The sequence below is a fragment of the Glycine max genome, chromosome 13 (assembly GCF_000004515.6).
Source record: "Glycine max cultivar Williams 82 chromosome 13, Glycine_max_v4.0, whole genome shotgun sequence".
In the NCBI taxonomy this organism is placed as follows: Eukaryota; Viridiplantae; Streptophyta; class Magnoliopsida; order Fabales; family Fabaceae; genus Glycine; species Glycine max.
The window spans coordinates 21346524-21361534 of record NC_038249.2 but is presented as its reverse complement, the minus strand read 5'-3'; the positions used below and the strand labels follow the sequence as shown (position 1 = coordinate 21361534).

Sequence of the window (15011 nt, the reverse complement as noted above, 5' to 3'; positions counted from 1 at the left end):
TAACTAATCACAAGTTAAAAATTCCATTCTATGCTTCAATTTCTCACTTTTCAAAGCAGCAAACGTGAGAGCAAAAAAAATTTACTTATTTGTTCAATGGAATTCAACTTTTATACAAACATAACTATAGTAATAGTAATTGAAGAGGGAAAAAAAGTTATGTTTGAAAAGCAAATGGGTAGTTGATATAACCTTCTTTGAACTTGTTCCTTGTCATAAATTGTTTTATATGAACATAATTTTCAAATTAAAATACTTAAAGAGTTTCCTAGATTATTTAAAATAAGTGTAAAAGTGAATCGCTGACAATGTCAAACTTTATAATATTTTCTAACCCTTGATTATACTAAACTTTAAAAAAGAAGAGAAGAAGAGATGGTCACTAATTTCTCGAACTTAAAGGACACGCCATACCATAAGTTTTGTATTCAAATTTAACGTCTTGAATTTGCACTTGTGATGAGTTTTGGCATTACACATAGATACAAGTTGCAATTGCAAGTTGGGGACATGGGTTGTGTGGACGCAAGACAGTGGTCCAAGAAGTCCAAGATATGGCAGTTCTGCTTGATTCAAAACCAGAATGCTACAGCAAAGATGCCGGGATTTGCCCTACTAGCTGTTACATTAATGGAAACATTTGATGTGTCCCTGCTTGGGACCTTTTACTTCTTAAATGTGTCACCGTTTTAAGTAACTTGGTAGTTTTGTGGAGCTTTGATTAAGCATTTGTACTTTAATGAGTGCAAAATATAAAGTACATGGCATGCTTATAGACCCTGTGTTTTCATAAAGTGAAACAAATAATGGAACCAGTACAGGTGTTGCTAGCTAGCACCACTTTTTCTCGTTTACAAAAATTAAAATTGAAACATTTTTGTAAATCTATTGCTAATAAATGTTATGATCGAATCATCTAGCTGACATTATAAATTTCAAATTTCAATATTAATCCGTTCTTCAACTGTTGGTGAAGATAATGGATGCTGTTGCTAACATATGCTGCTATTATCAAAGGATATTCTACCTTTTTATAACATTCATGGTATAAGAAGTAATACACTATAATTGTATATCAGAAGGGAATATTTTTTTACGTGAAATGACCTCACAATTTTCACTTTGCAAGTTTCAATGCACATAAAATACAATATTTTTGGTTTGTGCAATATCATTTTATTCCGACATGCTTTTATATCAACAAAATTATATAGTGCGACATGGTGTATTTATGTCAGTTAACCAGTTAGGTACTTAAAATTTGTGAGCATTGACGTTGACAAAGAGTTTGAGTATCTAAACGAAATAAAGGTAAAAGAGTTAGATGTTATATTAAGGTATGGTGTAAAATTGAGAATTAATAAACGTCCAAGAAAGAGAAAAGTAGATAGACACAAATGAGGATATTTTTTTTCTTTTGGCTGGTTGCAGTTGAGTGTTGTACAAAGGTAGAGACAATGTGTTTAGGCAATTGTGTTTACTAGGGGGATAAAAATCGTGCTAAAGAGTGAAGACCGCACACTTGTACTGCAAAACTTACAACACATGAATATCTCCAAAGGTTTTAATGCAACCAAACAACATAAATGGTCGTGCCAATCCATGTCTCTCGTTTTACTTGCGTAGTTATGTGTCCCCTTTTTGGTTGAATTGGTTTTGCTCCATCAAACCTTCTGACTTGGACCATGTTTGGTTGGCTACTCTAACACTATTGACCAGCTTTTCGTTGCAATTTATGTTCATATTGTAGTGTTGTGTTCTGCTATTGATAATAAGAAGTTACCATCACGACACAGTGGTACTTATTAGCTTAGACTAGATGAGCCAAATAGTTAACACGTGTTTTCTACAATTTCCCATTGGTTATGAAACTCAAACAATCCTCCTTTCTGCCATTTTCTTCTGTCTTACATAAAACAGAAAAAAGTGGCATATCGCATATTTAAGCATGTGAGGGCCGTTTCATTTTGAGTACGGACCTACATAAAGTTTGGTGTTTTGTTTTCTGTGTAAATTTTCTATGGGAATGATCTTCAACTTCCAGGGTAAACGGAGGATCAAGTTCTAATACCAAGTCACTGAATAAAGTTCACAGTATCTGAGCACTAACCACTACAAGTACAAATAAATATTTGAAACTTGGATTCCCTAAGTACCCTTGCTTTAACAGAACGTCCAACTTGTTTCAACGGAACTAGCAAAAGGACAACACAAAATAAAATAACCCCAGTTAAATAATATCCATACACCTGCAAAATTAGTAAGAATTTCATTTTCTTTTTATTGAAAAAAATTATTTACAGGGAGGGGATTCTAATTCTAGTGTTTTTTTTATCTGTACTGTGCAAGTGTGCATATTTCATTTTCTACATTTCTTTCTCGAAAGGAAAAAGGTCAAAAATTGTAAGAGGGAGGGGGTCTGAGTCTGAGTCTGAGGTAAAGGAACAGAAAAAGTAAATGAGTTAGTAGCAGTAAAAGCTCCAACCGTACAATCTTCTCAGCCAGGCATTGGCTTCAAACACCAACTCTTTAAATAGTTTCATATACAATAATACCAATAATAACTATTTCCTTTTTTGTCTTTAGGAGCTTTTCTTTCTCTCTCCTTTAGTTTATGGATTTCCGTAAAGATGTCAGAGACAAGGGCTGCCAGAGAGGCAGCTTATTCGCAGAAGCAGTAGCAACAGAGAGGTGCAGTCATAATACTAATAGGAGCTGAGAGAGAGAGAGAGAGAAAGAGTGTGTGCATTTGTGCATTGGCATGCAGCTATGTAATCAGAACCATTAGTTTATTACTGTAACACAATGGTCCCTGAAATAAATATACCTACTCTACTCCAAGGGTCCAAAGTAACAAACAAGAAGCAATAACACTCAAAACTCCTCTCCTCACATTTCTCCCTGAGCCTAAGCCTGAAACCTGTCCTCTCTTTAACTTACTACTGCACTGTGAGGTGTGTCTGAAATAGCTAGCTTCTGTTTCATTTGTTACTATCACCCACCAGCACCAGCCTTTGTGCTCTTTGATTCCTTTTTAGTTTTTTCCCTGTTCTTTCCCTTTCCCTTTCCCCTCAGCTCGATAATGAATGGAAGGAACGTTAACACAAACAGGTTCCCTTTCACTCCTTCCCAGTGGCAAGAGCTTGAACACCAAGCTCTCATCTACAAATACATGGCTTCAGGTATCTCCATCCCCCCTGACCTTCTCTTCACCATCAAAAGAACAACCCACTTGGACTCCTCAAGACTATTGCCTCACCACCCTCAACACTGTAAGCCCATCTTATCATTTTCTATCTGCATCAATATCATTCTTCTTTTAGTATACAATATATCAGTAACAAACTCTAAACTAGCGGATACACTATTATTCATATGATTTTACAAAAATGGTCTTGGTCTTAACATTAAAGTTGAGTTTTTTTGTGCTTGTTTGGTGTTGGTGTGCATGCAGTTGGATGGAACTATTTGCCAATGGGGTTGGGGAGGAAAATAGACCCGGAGCCAGGGAGGTGTAGAAGAACAGATGGAAAGAAATGGAGGTGCTCAAAGGAGGCGTATCCAGATTCAAAGTACTGTGAGAGGCACATGCACAGAGGGAAAAATCGTTCAAGAAAGCCTGTGGAAGTTTTGAAAACAACACCAACGACAGCAGCAGTGGCAACAAACACAGATGCCTCAACCCCAACAACAATCTTATCAATCACCAAAAACAGTCCTGCACATGCACTCTCCCCAACCACTCATTCTCTCTCTCATGACACTTACCATCATCATCATCATCACCCTCACCCTCAGCAACATTCCTCCCACTCCTTCCTCTATCATCATTCTTCGAGGCCCTCTTCCGGTGCTGCTTTGTCATTTCAAGACAACAGTGCCCCCTTGTTTCTCGACACTGCTTCTTGCTCTCAGAATAACAACAACACTGACTGCAGGTTCTTTTTTTTTTTCTGATAACAAAAAGCTGTACTCTACACATTACATAACATAGGTCTTCTTTACATAGCTGCTTCTCAACAAGTACTTGAAGCAGAACATAAAATGCAAAATAAATCAATCATCTATCTAGCATGTTTGGTTACACGTTCTCTACTTGATTTTCCAAGTTTAATAAAAAAATAACTCATAACTTTCATATTTTTTAGCTAAACTAACATGATTCTTTGTTTCATAAATTAAAACTAACTAATTTACTTCACTTTTTGAAGAAGTTAAGTAAGAGGGTTTTTATTTTTATAAAAGTTAAAATATGTAAGTTAATTTTAATTTATAAAATACGTACATGTAAAGTATTTATTGAGAAGTTTATACTAACAAGCCTGCTTGGCTTGATGAAGTAGTGGAGTGTTTTGTGAGTGATTTTGTTTTTGTTCTTCTTGAAAAAGGAACAGGTATGTGTATGGACTGAAGGAGGAGGTGGACGAGCATGCCTTCTTCACAGAACCTTCTGGAACTATGAGAAGCTTCTCTGCTTCCTCAATGGAAGATTCATGGCAACTCACACCACTGACTATAAGCTCCTCTTCCTCTTCGAAACAGAGGAACTGCTCTGGTTTATCCAATGACAACAACGAGTACTCCTACTTGCAACTTCAGAGCCTCAATGGCAACAACTCAAAACAGCCACAACAAGATCAAGGTTGCTACATATCAGGCAGTGATGTCAAGTGCGAAACATTCATGAAACTTGGGAAAGAAGAACCTCAGAAAACCGTTCATCGCTTCTTCGATGAATGGCCCCCTAAAAGCAGAGGATCGTGGCTTGATTTGGATGATAAATCATCCACCACCCAGCTTTCAATTTCCATTCCAACTTCTACTCATGATTTTGCAACTTTCAATTCAACAACCCAACGAGGTAATGAACTATAACTGTAAGTCTTTGTTCCTTTTTTTCTTTTTCATTATGGGGTCATCAGTAGCTAGGGAATTGTTTATGACTTGCATTTTTTGTTTTTGCAGATGGTTGAGTTTAGCTTTCAACAGTGGGGTCCTTCAGTCCTTGTACTTGAATCAAAGGCCAAAAATGTACTTACATGGTGGGGTTCACATCATGTTGTGATTTGTGAGATCTCTCTTTAATTGCTCCCCCTTTTTCCATCTGTTTTTAAATGTTGTTGAAGCTGATTTGTGTTTCCATGGAGGGATCCAATGTGTTTGTGTGCTATTTGCTTTCAATGTTGTTTCTACTCTCTCTCTCTCATTTTGTGTTCTTTGTGGTTTGAGCTAACACTCAAAGACACGTCCTTTTTTGCTTGTTCATCATTCTCTGTTGAGTAGTACAATATTATTTTGGATGCTTTTTTATGGTCCCAGGGAAAGGATTTGCTTGTTTGTCACTTCTGAAACTCTTTGAATATGGTTGGTAGCATTATTGAAGGTTAAACGAAAACTAATGAGGGGAGACACGCATGATTAAGAAACAAGGTTTGATTATAGCAACAAAAATAAAATGTTTTTGCTATTGCCCAAAATGATTTTGTTATCGTCGTTTTATTGAATTAGTTGCTGTTTTGATGCTTCACCGTCCAGCAGAAGTGGCCTTCAATGATTAAGGTTGGGTGCATGTGCCTCAGTTCTGTGGACAACATCCAAATGAAATAGTAAGATCAGAGATGATGCTCACACCAAGATTTTCTATTACGTAAAAAACTACATTCGGGGAAATCGTGTCCCCTGATGCTTACCATATATGTTTTGGTTCCCTCCAAAATACGTTGCTATAATTTATAAGTACCCATTGTCTTTTTAAACTTTGCACCAAAAATAAAATTGTATTTTTAAACTTAATTAGGAGTTAATTTTTGTTAGAAATAATCCAAATCTCGGATCAGCTAAAAAGAATTTCAGATTAAGCTAATTTTTGGGATTGAATAAAGTCTCTCACATTATTTATTCTCTAATTATTCATTCTCTAATGGTATCAGAGCCGATTATTTAGTTGCATAATCACGTCAACTGTTTTTTTTACGCATACTGTTAATTAGGATGATTCAATGTTAAACCTTTTAATGGACATAATTAAAGATCAAGCCAACAGCTAGAGTCGGCTTAATTTAAGTTATATCCCTATTGCTACCATTGATTCATTGAACATCTAAACAAACCAAGATCAGGCTTGCGTATTACTACTTGTTCATTTAGAAACTCTAGTCGATTATTTTAAATGTAAATAAGATATTAAATCATTTTTGTAATAGTCTATTTAAATGTTTATAACTTATTTTTTGTATATTAAATTATTCTACTGAAAGGTTGAGTCAAACTTTTAAATAAGATCAAAGTTTTAAAAAAATTAAGTCAGAGTTAAAAAAATATATTAAATAAATAAATAAAATAAATTTCAATGTTTTTTATTTTATAGAAAATGTCAAGCTCATTTAAAATAAGGCTTAATTAATGTAATCTCTATCCTTAATTGTAAAGCGGTTTTTATCGTAATTTGTGAAAAAGTTATAATAAAAGTGCCACTTGAAAAATATAGTTATTTTGAATATTGAATAAAGAAAACCCTTATACTAAAATGTTACAAATGCTTTGAAATATTTTTTTGATTTTTTAAACTATAGCAATGTTACTATAGATTTATAAACAAATATAAATATTGAAATTAAAAAAAAAGTTTCCAGAGCTTAGTTTCCCAAATATGCCAAGGTTTATTTTAAATTGGATGAAAATTAAATAACTTTTAAATATGGAATAATTCACACACATATTTACTTAAAATGTAATACTATGTCGTGTAAAAATAACTTAAAATTAAAAATGAGATAACGATTCATAATGTTAGAGTTTTGGAAACGCTGGTAATGAAGAAGGGCATAATCATACTGTACTGTACACGAAAGGATTTAGTCTATTAGTGTAAGTGAATTTGAGTGTCGAGATATATAAAAAAAAAATTGATGGGATATTAAATTAAATTAAATAATTAATTATTTGAAAATTTAAATTATCAACAAAGTATTAACATGTTTTAGCAAAAAATAAAATAAACTATCAAAATAAAACTTTTAAAAACATAAAAGATAAAAATGAAAATTTTAACAACAGGGTGAAATTTTAAAATTTAATATATTAAAATAAAAACACTAAAACATAATTGATAAAAAAAGACATTTAGTGTTATTTAAATCAGCGCATTTCTTGTCAGTTTTATTAAAAGGAGAAACAGAAAATAAAACACAAATAGTAGTGTCTTACCTTTATTTCTAAGAGAAGATACCCCTTCCCCTCCCAAGATGAACAAAACACGAAGGATAAATGCTATTGTATTAGTTAGTTAGTTTGTTTAAGAAATAAAAAAGTTAAACATGAATGGAACAGAGTAATGACATATATAATTAATCACTCACTCCATAATTGAAGAGAAAAGGAGATAAGTATAAGCAAAGTAATCACCCAACGTGTAAATAAATTAGTAACAAGTTGTGCTGATTTAATAAGTAATCTTAAATTTGAATATTGGATATAAAATTACATGAAATACTTTATAAAATTTTGTCATTCTTGATAATCATATTCAACTCAAATAAAATTGTTTCTCACCTAATATTCTTGTAATCTTTAAAATAAAAGTAATAGTTTTAACTTTTAAATTAAAAACATAATTTTATCTTTACGGTAAATCTCGATCGGCATAATATATATTACGTGAATCACTCCTAACACACACATAATTATCCTATCCTCGTCAAAACATATTAATTTCAAATATGGGAACGTGTGTATTGCGTAAAGTGTAATGTAAATATTCTTATTCTATTTTCCATTTCTCGTACACATTACAGATAAATAAGAGAAAAGAGGAGAATATTCTACTTTCCCCCTATCCAAATCCTATAATTCTTTTTTTTTTTAATAATATCAAAGAAAGTCCTACCACATGGGTAGGGTCAGGGGAAGTGGAGGCACTTGGGAGGATTGGACATTCACCTGCCTAACCAAAAGGGCTAACTCTATTAGACTTTGGTTATCACTTTTTCTTTTAACGTGATTAGAGAAAACCATTTTTTTAAAAAAAAAAAAAAAAACTAGGTGCATGTTTGATTATTAGGTGCAAAATTAAGTTTGAGGTAAAAGTATTTTTTTCAACAGTCTGAGTTCTTATTTTTATTGGTTACATTTATATTGGAATGTATATAACATTTTAACCTTCGAATCAAACATGTACCAAATGTATCTTTTACCGATGATAAAATTCTTTTAAAGAAAATAATCTTGTTTGAACCATGAATAAATTATTATAAAGATTAAAAAATTTCATTCCAAATATTTAATATAGATACGCATTTAATGTTTAAACTCAAAACTTATAATTAAGTTAAAATAATTTCATTGTTGAATTGATTTACCATCAAATTCTTATTATAAACCTTTGAAGTAAGGTAAAACTCAAATTGGCCTCCTAGACTATAAATTTAGGATGTATATATAAACCATAATGCATATTCTCTGCAAGTACACAGATTCACCTTTTAATAATGCCGTGGAAAGGTGGGGAAGGATACCATTCTCTTCACTCTGAAGTAAAAAAAGAAAAATGGAATAGTAGTCCATCCCACCACAAATTATTCCATAGTTTGAGTATAAGATTATGGATACACGTTTGATTCGAAAGAAAAAAAAAAAGTCTTATTGAATTGGACAATTCTAGTTATTTAATATTTGATTTTAAAATATATCCTGAGACAATACAACTTAAATGCTAATGAAGGGAATAAAATTCTGATTATTTATTACGTAATTAGTCACGAGATAATTTTTTGTTTTCCATACAAATTACTTTAACGGTTAAAATACCCATTTTTTTATTCTCTTTTCTCTCTCTCCCACCCCATTATCTCGTTTCTGCACTCTTTTTATTTTATAATGATAATAATAATATTAATATGAATCACATTAAGATAATTAATAATAATAAAAATATTTGGTGATTTTTATATTCTTTTGCTTCATTGTTCATCAAACAATACACACATTTTCTTGTATTGTAACTCAGTGTGCATCAAAAGGATCTATGCATTTATAATTTCAGTCAATTTTTACATGATATGCGGGAAAGCTTTTTAATTTACCAAAAGAATTTGATAAAATTAAATTAATTTAGTCAAGATCATAATATCAGCTTTTTTTTTATGTACAATTAATATGTATTTGAAGTTTATATTTAATACCCAAGAAGACTATCTTATACGAGGTCAATCCATTTTAAGATAAAATAATAACTCTGAATGTGCGACTCTATGTCTAAACTCAAGATTAAATCTCAAATTCTTAATTAAAATTTCTAAATATCAAATCAATTAAACGGTAATAATCTTCAAATTTTTTGAACATGCAATAATTTCTGGTTTCTTACCATAGGGTGATGTAAGAAAGAAGAAGCATGGCTCTGATGATTAGTGATGAGTTGCTTACTAGTGGGTCAGAAAAATGAAAGCCATATCTTTGGGTCAGCTTTAACAAAAAAGAGTTCTGAGTGAGTGGTCCAAAAAAAGGGTAAGTAGTGCCTTGCAGGGTTCAGGCCTGGAAGGACTTGAGCACTAAATATAAATCAGTAGGGACAGAACTAAACGTACACTTATTATCCTTTCCTTTGCATTGAACCATCTGATCTCACACCCTCAGTTACCACTCACTACCCGACATTCAAACAATCTCTCTCCAAATTATAATTACATTCAATATTCATTCCTCACGCTTACTCTCAACACTCGTCTTTATTATTATACTTTCTCATTTTCTTAACCAACCATTGTACTCCAAATCAATACATAACTTTCTTTTACGTTAATACTAGTTGTGGGCTTTATTTGAGATTTCACTAATAACCATATCCCAAACTTATGGATGTATATGGGAATATGAGATTTTATGGATCGAAATTATATTCTTCATTCCAATGTTTTGTTTGAATGCTAAAATAAAAGTAAATAAAATGAAAAAAAATTTGTATGAAGAAAAAATGATAAAAAGAAAACTGTTGACTCTTGTAGAATTATTTCTTTTGGGAAGGAAAAAAAATTTAATTGTCTTAGTTAACTTTATATCCTTTTAAATATAATGATAAGCAAATGGTTTGTGAATAGGTAAGTGTTATTTTAACAAAACTAAATTTTCTTCTCTTCTATTTTCTCTATACTAAAGAATAAAAAACATTTTCTTTATATGTCAGAATACAATCACATGTAGAAATGAAAAAAAATTAATTAGATATAAATGAAAAAAAAAATCACAAACTTAAGTTTTAAATTTTTTAATTAAAATATGATATTAAATTTATTTGTGTGATGGTCGGTTATCCATTGATGACGCATGTTCATGTAACATATTTGATAATTTTGAGAAAAAAGTCATATTTGAGTGAAAACTTGATATCAAAGCCAATTTAGAAGAATGTTCTTAATTATTTTTGCACTGAAAAATGTTGTGTAAATGTTTTGATATTTATAATACTATTTTATTTTTCAAACATGATTAAACTTTACTCAGAGTGTTTTCTTATTTTTCAACTCCCGGACAAATATAATTAAAACAATTTTTTAACTATCATATTTTAATAAACTTTTAACATTAATGTATTGACGATCTAAATCAAAAGTAGTGTCTACACGATTTAATTAAAATAATAAGTCATGAGGTCTCTCTTTAATCATTGGTTAATACTATAAAATTATTAGGTATTTAATATCATCACTCATATATGATTTCAACCAATAATTATTATGTGATAAGCAAATAATTTAATATTTTAATTGATTAAGATTCCTTAAATTAAGGGATAACACACTTAATTTTTATTAGTTGAGTATATCTTTAATTTAGTTAATATATGTTTTTATTGTCCATGTGTCACATAATTATTGATTGGGGTCATAGATGAAATAGTGGTTCTAAATCACACTATTTTTTCACTAAAGATAAATTATGTTCAAGTTGGATAAGATGATTATGAGCATCAAAACTAATGCAATTATATATACATTACTTAAACTCAAAGCTAAAATAATTATACGCTAGTTAATTTACACATTAATCATAAGATCTCCTTTAGTTTAATGTCTATAAGTAATTTTTATTGGCATTATCAAATTTCTATACTTAATGAGAATCTTATAAAACTCTCATATTGGTGAATTTGAAGTATCTTACTTTCACATAATTCATAAGGTTCAACAAATAATCGATATTTCACAATTAATTATGTACTACTTTTTATAATAGCAGACCTTATCTATTGTATTAACAATTGAAAGAAAAAATCTCTATTTGATAAGACTTCTTATTATACCTAAGAAGTTCATTAGACTAAAATTAGACATTTGAAAGAATCATTTGAGTCCTTCAATATCAATAGGTTGATCAATTGTTCCAATCTTCCATCTTCCAAAAAGAAAAAGGAAAAATCCCTGAAAACTATTTTCCTAAATTTAAAAGAGAGTATTCTCAAATTCTCCCAATAACTAAAAGTAGATCATGCCCTCACGTACCAGTAAAATCAAGTTCACTTAAATTTTAATGTGATAACTCTAATCAAACACAGGTAAGCCTGGGCAAATATTGAATTCAGGTCTTGCACGTGAGGAATGAATATATGAGGTTCTTTGCCACTGGGTCATCACGAAATCTGCTATTGAAAAAATTCTCAAGATGGTCCCTACAAATTTACGACACCCTCTCCCAATGCGCCAGCCTTGCATCATATGCCATTACTAAGCCCCAAACTTATATGGCTCTTCGCTCTCTTTTACGCAGTTCATGCACTCCCTCTCTCTGTGATAGAAAATTAGAAATTCATGTGATGAAGACCGCTATTCTGAATTTAGGACCTGGAGAAGAAAATGGGAATGGGTTACAAAGACTCTCCTCCCAAGTGCCACCCATTTTATTTGTTGTTTACGATAATGTACATATTTTTTTTAAAAATATTGAGTGTATCGATTTTATGATAAAATAACCTTATTTATTTAGAACAGCATTGTACAGTTACTCCCTACGAACCCATAAGTAAAAATATTTATTTTTATAATATTTAAAAAATTAGTTGAAATCATTTAATTTTATTAATCTTAACTAAAAATAAAACTATTTCTAAAATATCTTTTATTGAAACTTAATATCATGAATAAAATAAAACTCTTGAAAATAAAGTTACAATTAAATGAATAGTATTTTAAAAACTATATCATGTGAGTAAAATTAATTAGATTTATTTATATATGTAATATTTGAAATAACTTTTTTGCATGAGGTCACTGGGAGTACAATATATCTATACTACTTTATTTGTTTTCCAATGGTTCATCAGTAGGTGGGAAAATAGCCTTGTTACTAAAAAGAAAGACAAAAGAAGAGCAATGGGAATAAAACCTTGCCAAACAAAGAGACAGTTAATAGTGAGTCTTACTAGGATTGTTCATATAACTTGAAACACTAATATTATCTCATGTCATGTGTAGCCTTTGTCACTCCTTGATTTAATAAAATTATTTATTATCATAATAAATTGGTTGGACCAATTAATAACAAGATGAATGATAATACAATAAGGTTTAAATATGTTTTTATTTTTAGTATATATCTGAATTTTACATGATAAATTTTTTCTTTAAATTGACTCTCTGATATTTAAATTTTTTTTATTTTAGATCTTTTGAGTAATAATATGTCCGTTAAATATTTGTAACGACTCAAAAATCATCAAATAATTTTTTTTAATCAAATTTATATTTTGTAACAGTTAAAAAGCCGTCAAAATCAATTAAAATAAATAAATAAACTTGTGTTGATCATTTCATCAAACACCTCATGTGCCTCCCCATCATCCCTTTCTTATAAAAGGCTAGAATTCACAACTTGTGCTTTTATGTTGTTTTTGTAACAAAAATTAAATAAAAATAATACAACATAGACCAATTCATCAAAATAGTCGAAATCATTGACACTTGAACATAGATAATTGACACACGAGTCCCACCATTGTTTGATTGAGACATAACTTGAATACGCTCATTAGACACAAGTCCCACCATGCACCAAATCACTGAAACTTCAATACACACAATAGAAGCATCTTCTGTTCTTCTATTTCACCGTCATTCATTCATTGACATAGGCTTGCGTTCTTCTTCTTCTTCCTTTCTCTGCTTGCAGTTGCAGAGGTAGGAGGGGGGCGGTGATTGTGTTGTGTGGTTTAGAGGATGAAGGATTTCAATTCGGATCTACTCAACCCGGGAACGGTGATGAACTCTTCCTCCTCCGATTACTCTCGCAGTGTTTCCTCTTCCGATGCCAATTTCGGGTACAGTAATTTCTCCAACAGGATCCTCCGAATCGAGATCATGGGGGCCCGTCGAGGCCCGACCCGATTCTGACGGTTGCACCACTATCGTCGACTGAGCTCGCCATTGCAATCTGCAGAATCTCGAAGGATTCACCACTGCCGTCGACCTCATTGGTTATCTCGAGAATGGAATCCAGAAACCTATTGGTCGATGAGTTCCATGGTCTGTGCTCTGAGGATGTTGTTCGCGGCTTCCATTTCAACGTACGCTTCCATTTCGGGGGTTTTGTTAGGGTTAGAGAAATTAGGATTTCTCAGATCTGATTAATTAAAAGAAATGGGTAAATTGAAGGGATTAGGTAGGGGATTGAAAAAGAGTTAGTTCATGAGAAGACGTACAACCATTAGAGGAAGACGTTGGAGAAGGAGTAACCAGATATATTCGTTTAAATTTGGTCGAGGAGTGGAGGAGACTACAAAGAGAGGCGAAAAAGAGAAAGAATTTTATTTTAAAACAAATAATGATGGTTTGTAAACCATCATAAATTATATTATTAAATATTAACCGAACATGTCATTAGTTAACTTACAATATAAATATGAAATAAAACTTTTTAAATATCTAAAAATTAATTCAAAGAAATTTTTTATCAAAAATTAAATTTAAAAATCTAATATATATCAAAGATAAAAACATATTTAAGTGATACACACTTGTTAAACATCCCACATACTATGTTTTAACAACCAGTTTTGTTAATTAATGTTGGCAAGATATATATGGCAACCAGAGGATAGTATTTGGATAACAAAAATGAAGAGCTTCTAAAAGTCAATATTCCAATTCAAAAAGAAAACTACCGTCTCACCATTTGCATCAGAATCTTGAGTACGTGCAACAGCGGCAAGAACTCCTCTCAACATTCTCCTTAGCCCTTATCAATTTATCATATCTTGATTCATTTGATTTTGTGGCTCCTTGTTGGTTATGTCATCATCATCCTCTATTTTTGTTCATCCATCCTATGAGTTTGTCTTTCTCCTGCTAATTCATATCAATTACCTAAGTGTTGTGTTTAGCGTGCACCCAAAATCAAAGTGTTTACACATACCCACGTGTGAGAAAAGAAATAAAGTAAACAAAAAATATGAACTCCATTCTTTCCTTTATAAATTAATAGATATCTACATTCACTTCAAACGTTAATTAAATAAATATTTAATTATTAGATGACTATTTTATTTGATTGCTCAGAGTTCAAACGAAATTTTCCGATGAAAAAAAATACTCTTTGTTGTCAAACGTGCATCGCATGCCTAACAATTCATGTCATCTAATTGTCCCCATCTTATAGTTCTGAAGTATTGAATGGTTGAAAAAGTAACGTGTGAATAATTTTAAATATGATCAAGCACAGATAAAAAATCAATCTTATAATCGGATTGAAATCTGTGATGATGTTAGTCAAAAGTCCTACCTACGGGGGTAAGTCTCCTTTTTATGGTTTGACCCACCTCACCAATTGCTATTAGCTTTGGTAGGGAAAAATAAGTAATTAAACATGCTTAAAAAAATTAGTGATTTTTAAAAATCTAATTAAAAAGTAAGATTTTTTTGAATTAGTTCTTATGTAAATTTGATTTTGTTTTCAGTCTTTTAAAATTATAAAAATAATGTCTAATTTTTTAGATGAGGGATAAAAATATATAATTTGAATTAAAT

At 31.1% G+C, this 15011-nt stretch overlaps 1 protein-coding gene across 4 annotated transcripts; it reads left to right on the top strand.

Moving 5' to 3' along the window:
• The first annotated feature begins 2698 nt into the window (after positions 1–2698).
• GRF14 (growth-regulating factor) lies at positions 2699–5838 on the top strand. 4 transcript variants are annotated; one of them, XM_041008039.1, is made up of 5 exons: positions 2699–3272; positions 3455–3938; positions 4389–4877; positions 4966–5430; positions 5539–5836. In XM_041008039.1, the coding sequence occupies exons 1-3, from the start codon at positions 3083–3085 to the stop codon at positions 4873–4875; spliced, it is 1161 nt and encodes a 386-aa protein (XP_040863973.1). In that variant the 5' UTR covers positions 2699–3082; the 3' UTR covers positions 4876–4877; positions 4966–5430; positions 5539–5836. The 4 variants fall into 4 exon arrangements, with proteins under 4 accessions (XP_040863973.1, XP_014620921.1, XP_006593944.1 ...); XM_014765435.3 differs by having other exon boundaries at positions 4395–4877; positions 5539–5835; XM_006593881.4 differs by having other exon boundaries at positions 4389–4861; positions 5539–5833.
• The last annotated feature ends 9173 nt before the right edge of the window (positions 5839–15011 follow it).

Bases quoted from the DNA above. Each gene is read 5' to 3' on its own strand.
- GRF14 (XM_014765434.3), top strand. From the start codon at position 3,083: ATGAATGGAAGGAACGTTAACACAAACAGGTTCCCTTTCACTCCTTCC. The intron at 3,273-3,454 runs GTAAGCCCATCT...GTGTGCATGCAG, and splicing joins GCCTCACCACCCTCAACACT to TTGGATGGAACTATTTGCCA. The intron at 3,939-4,388 runs GTTCTTTTTTTT...TTCTTGAAAAAG, and splicing joins AACAACAACACTGACTGCAG to GAACAGGTATGTGTATGGAC.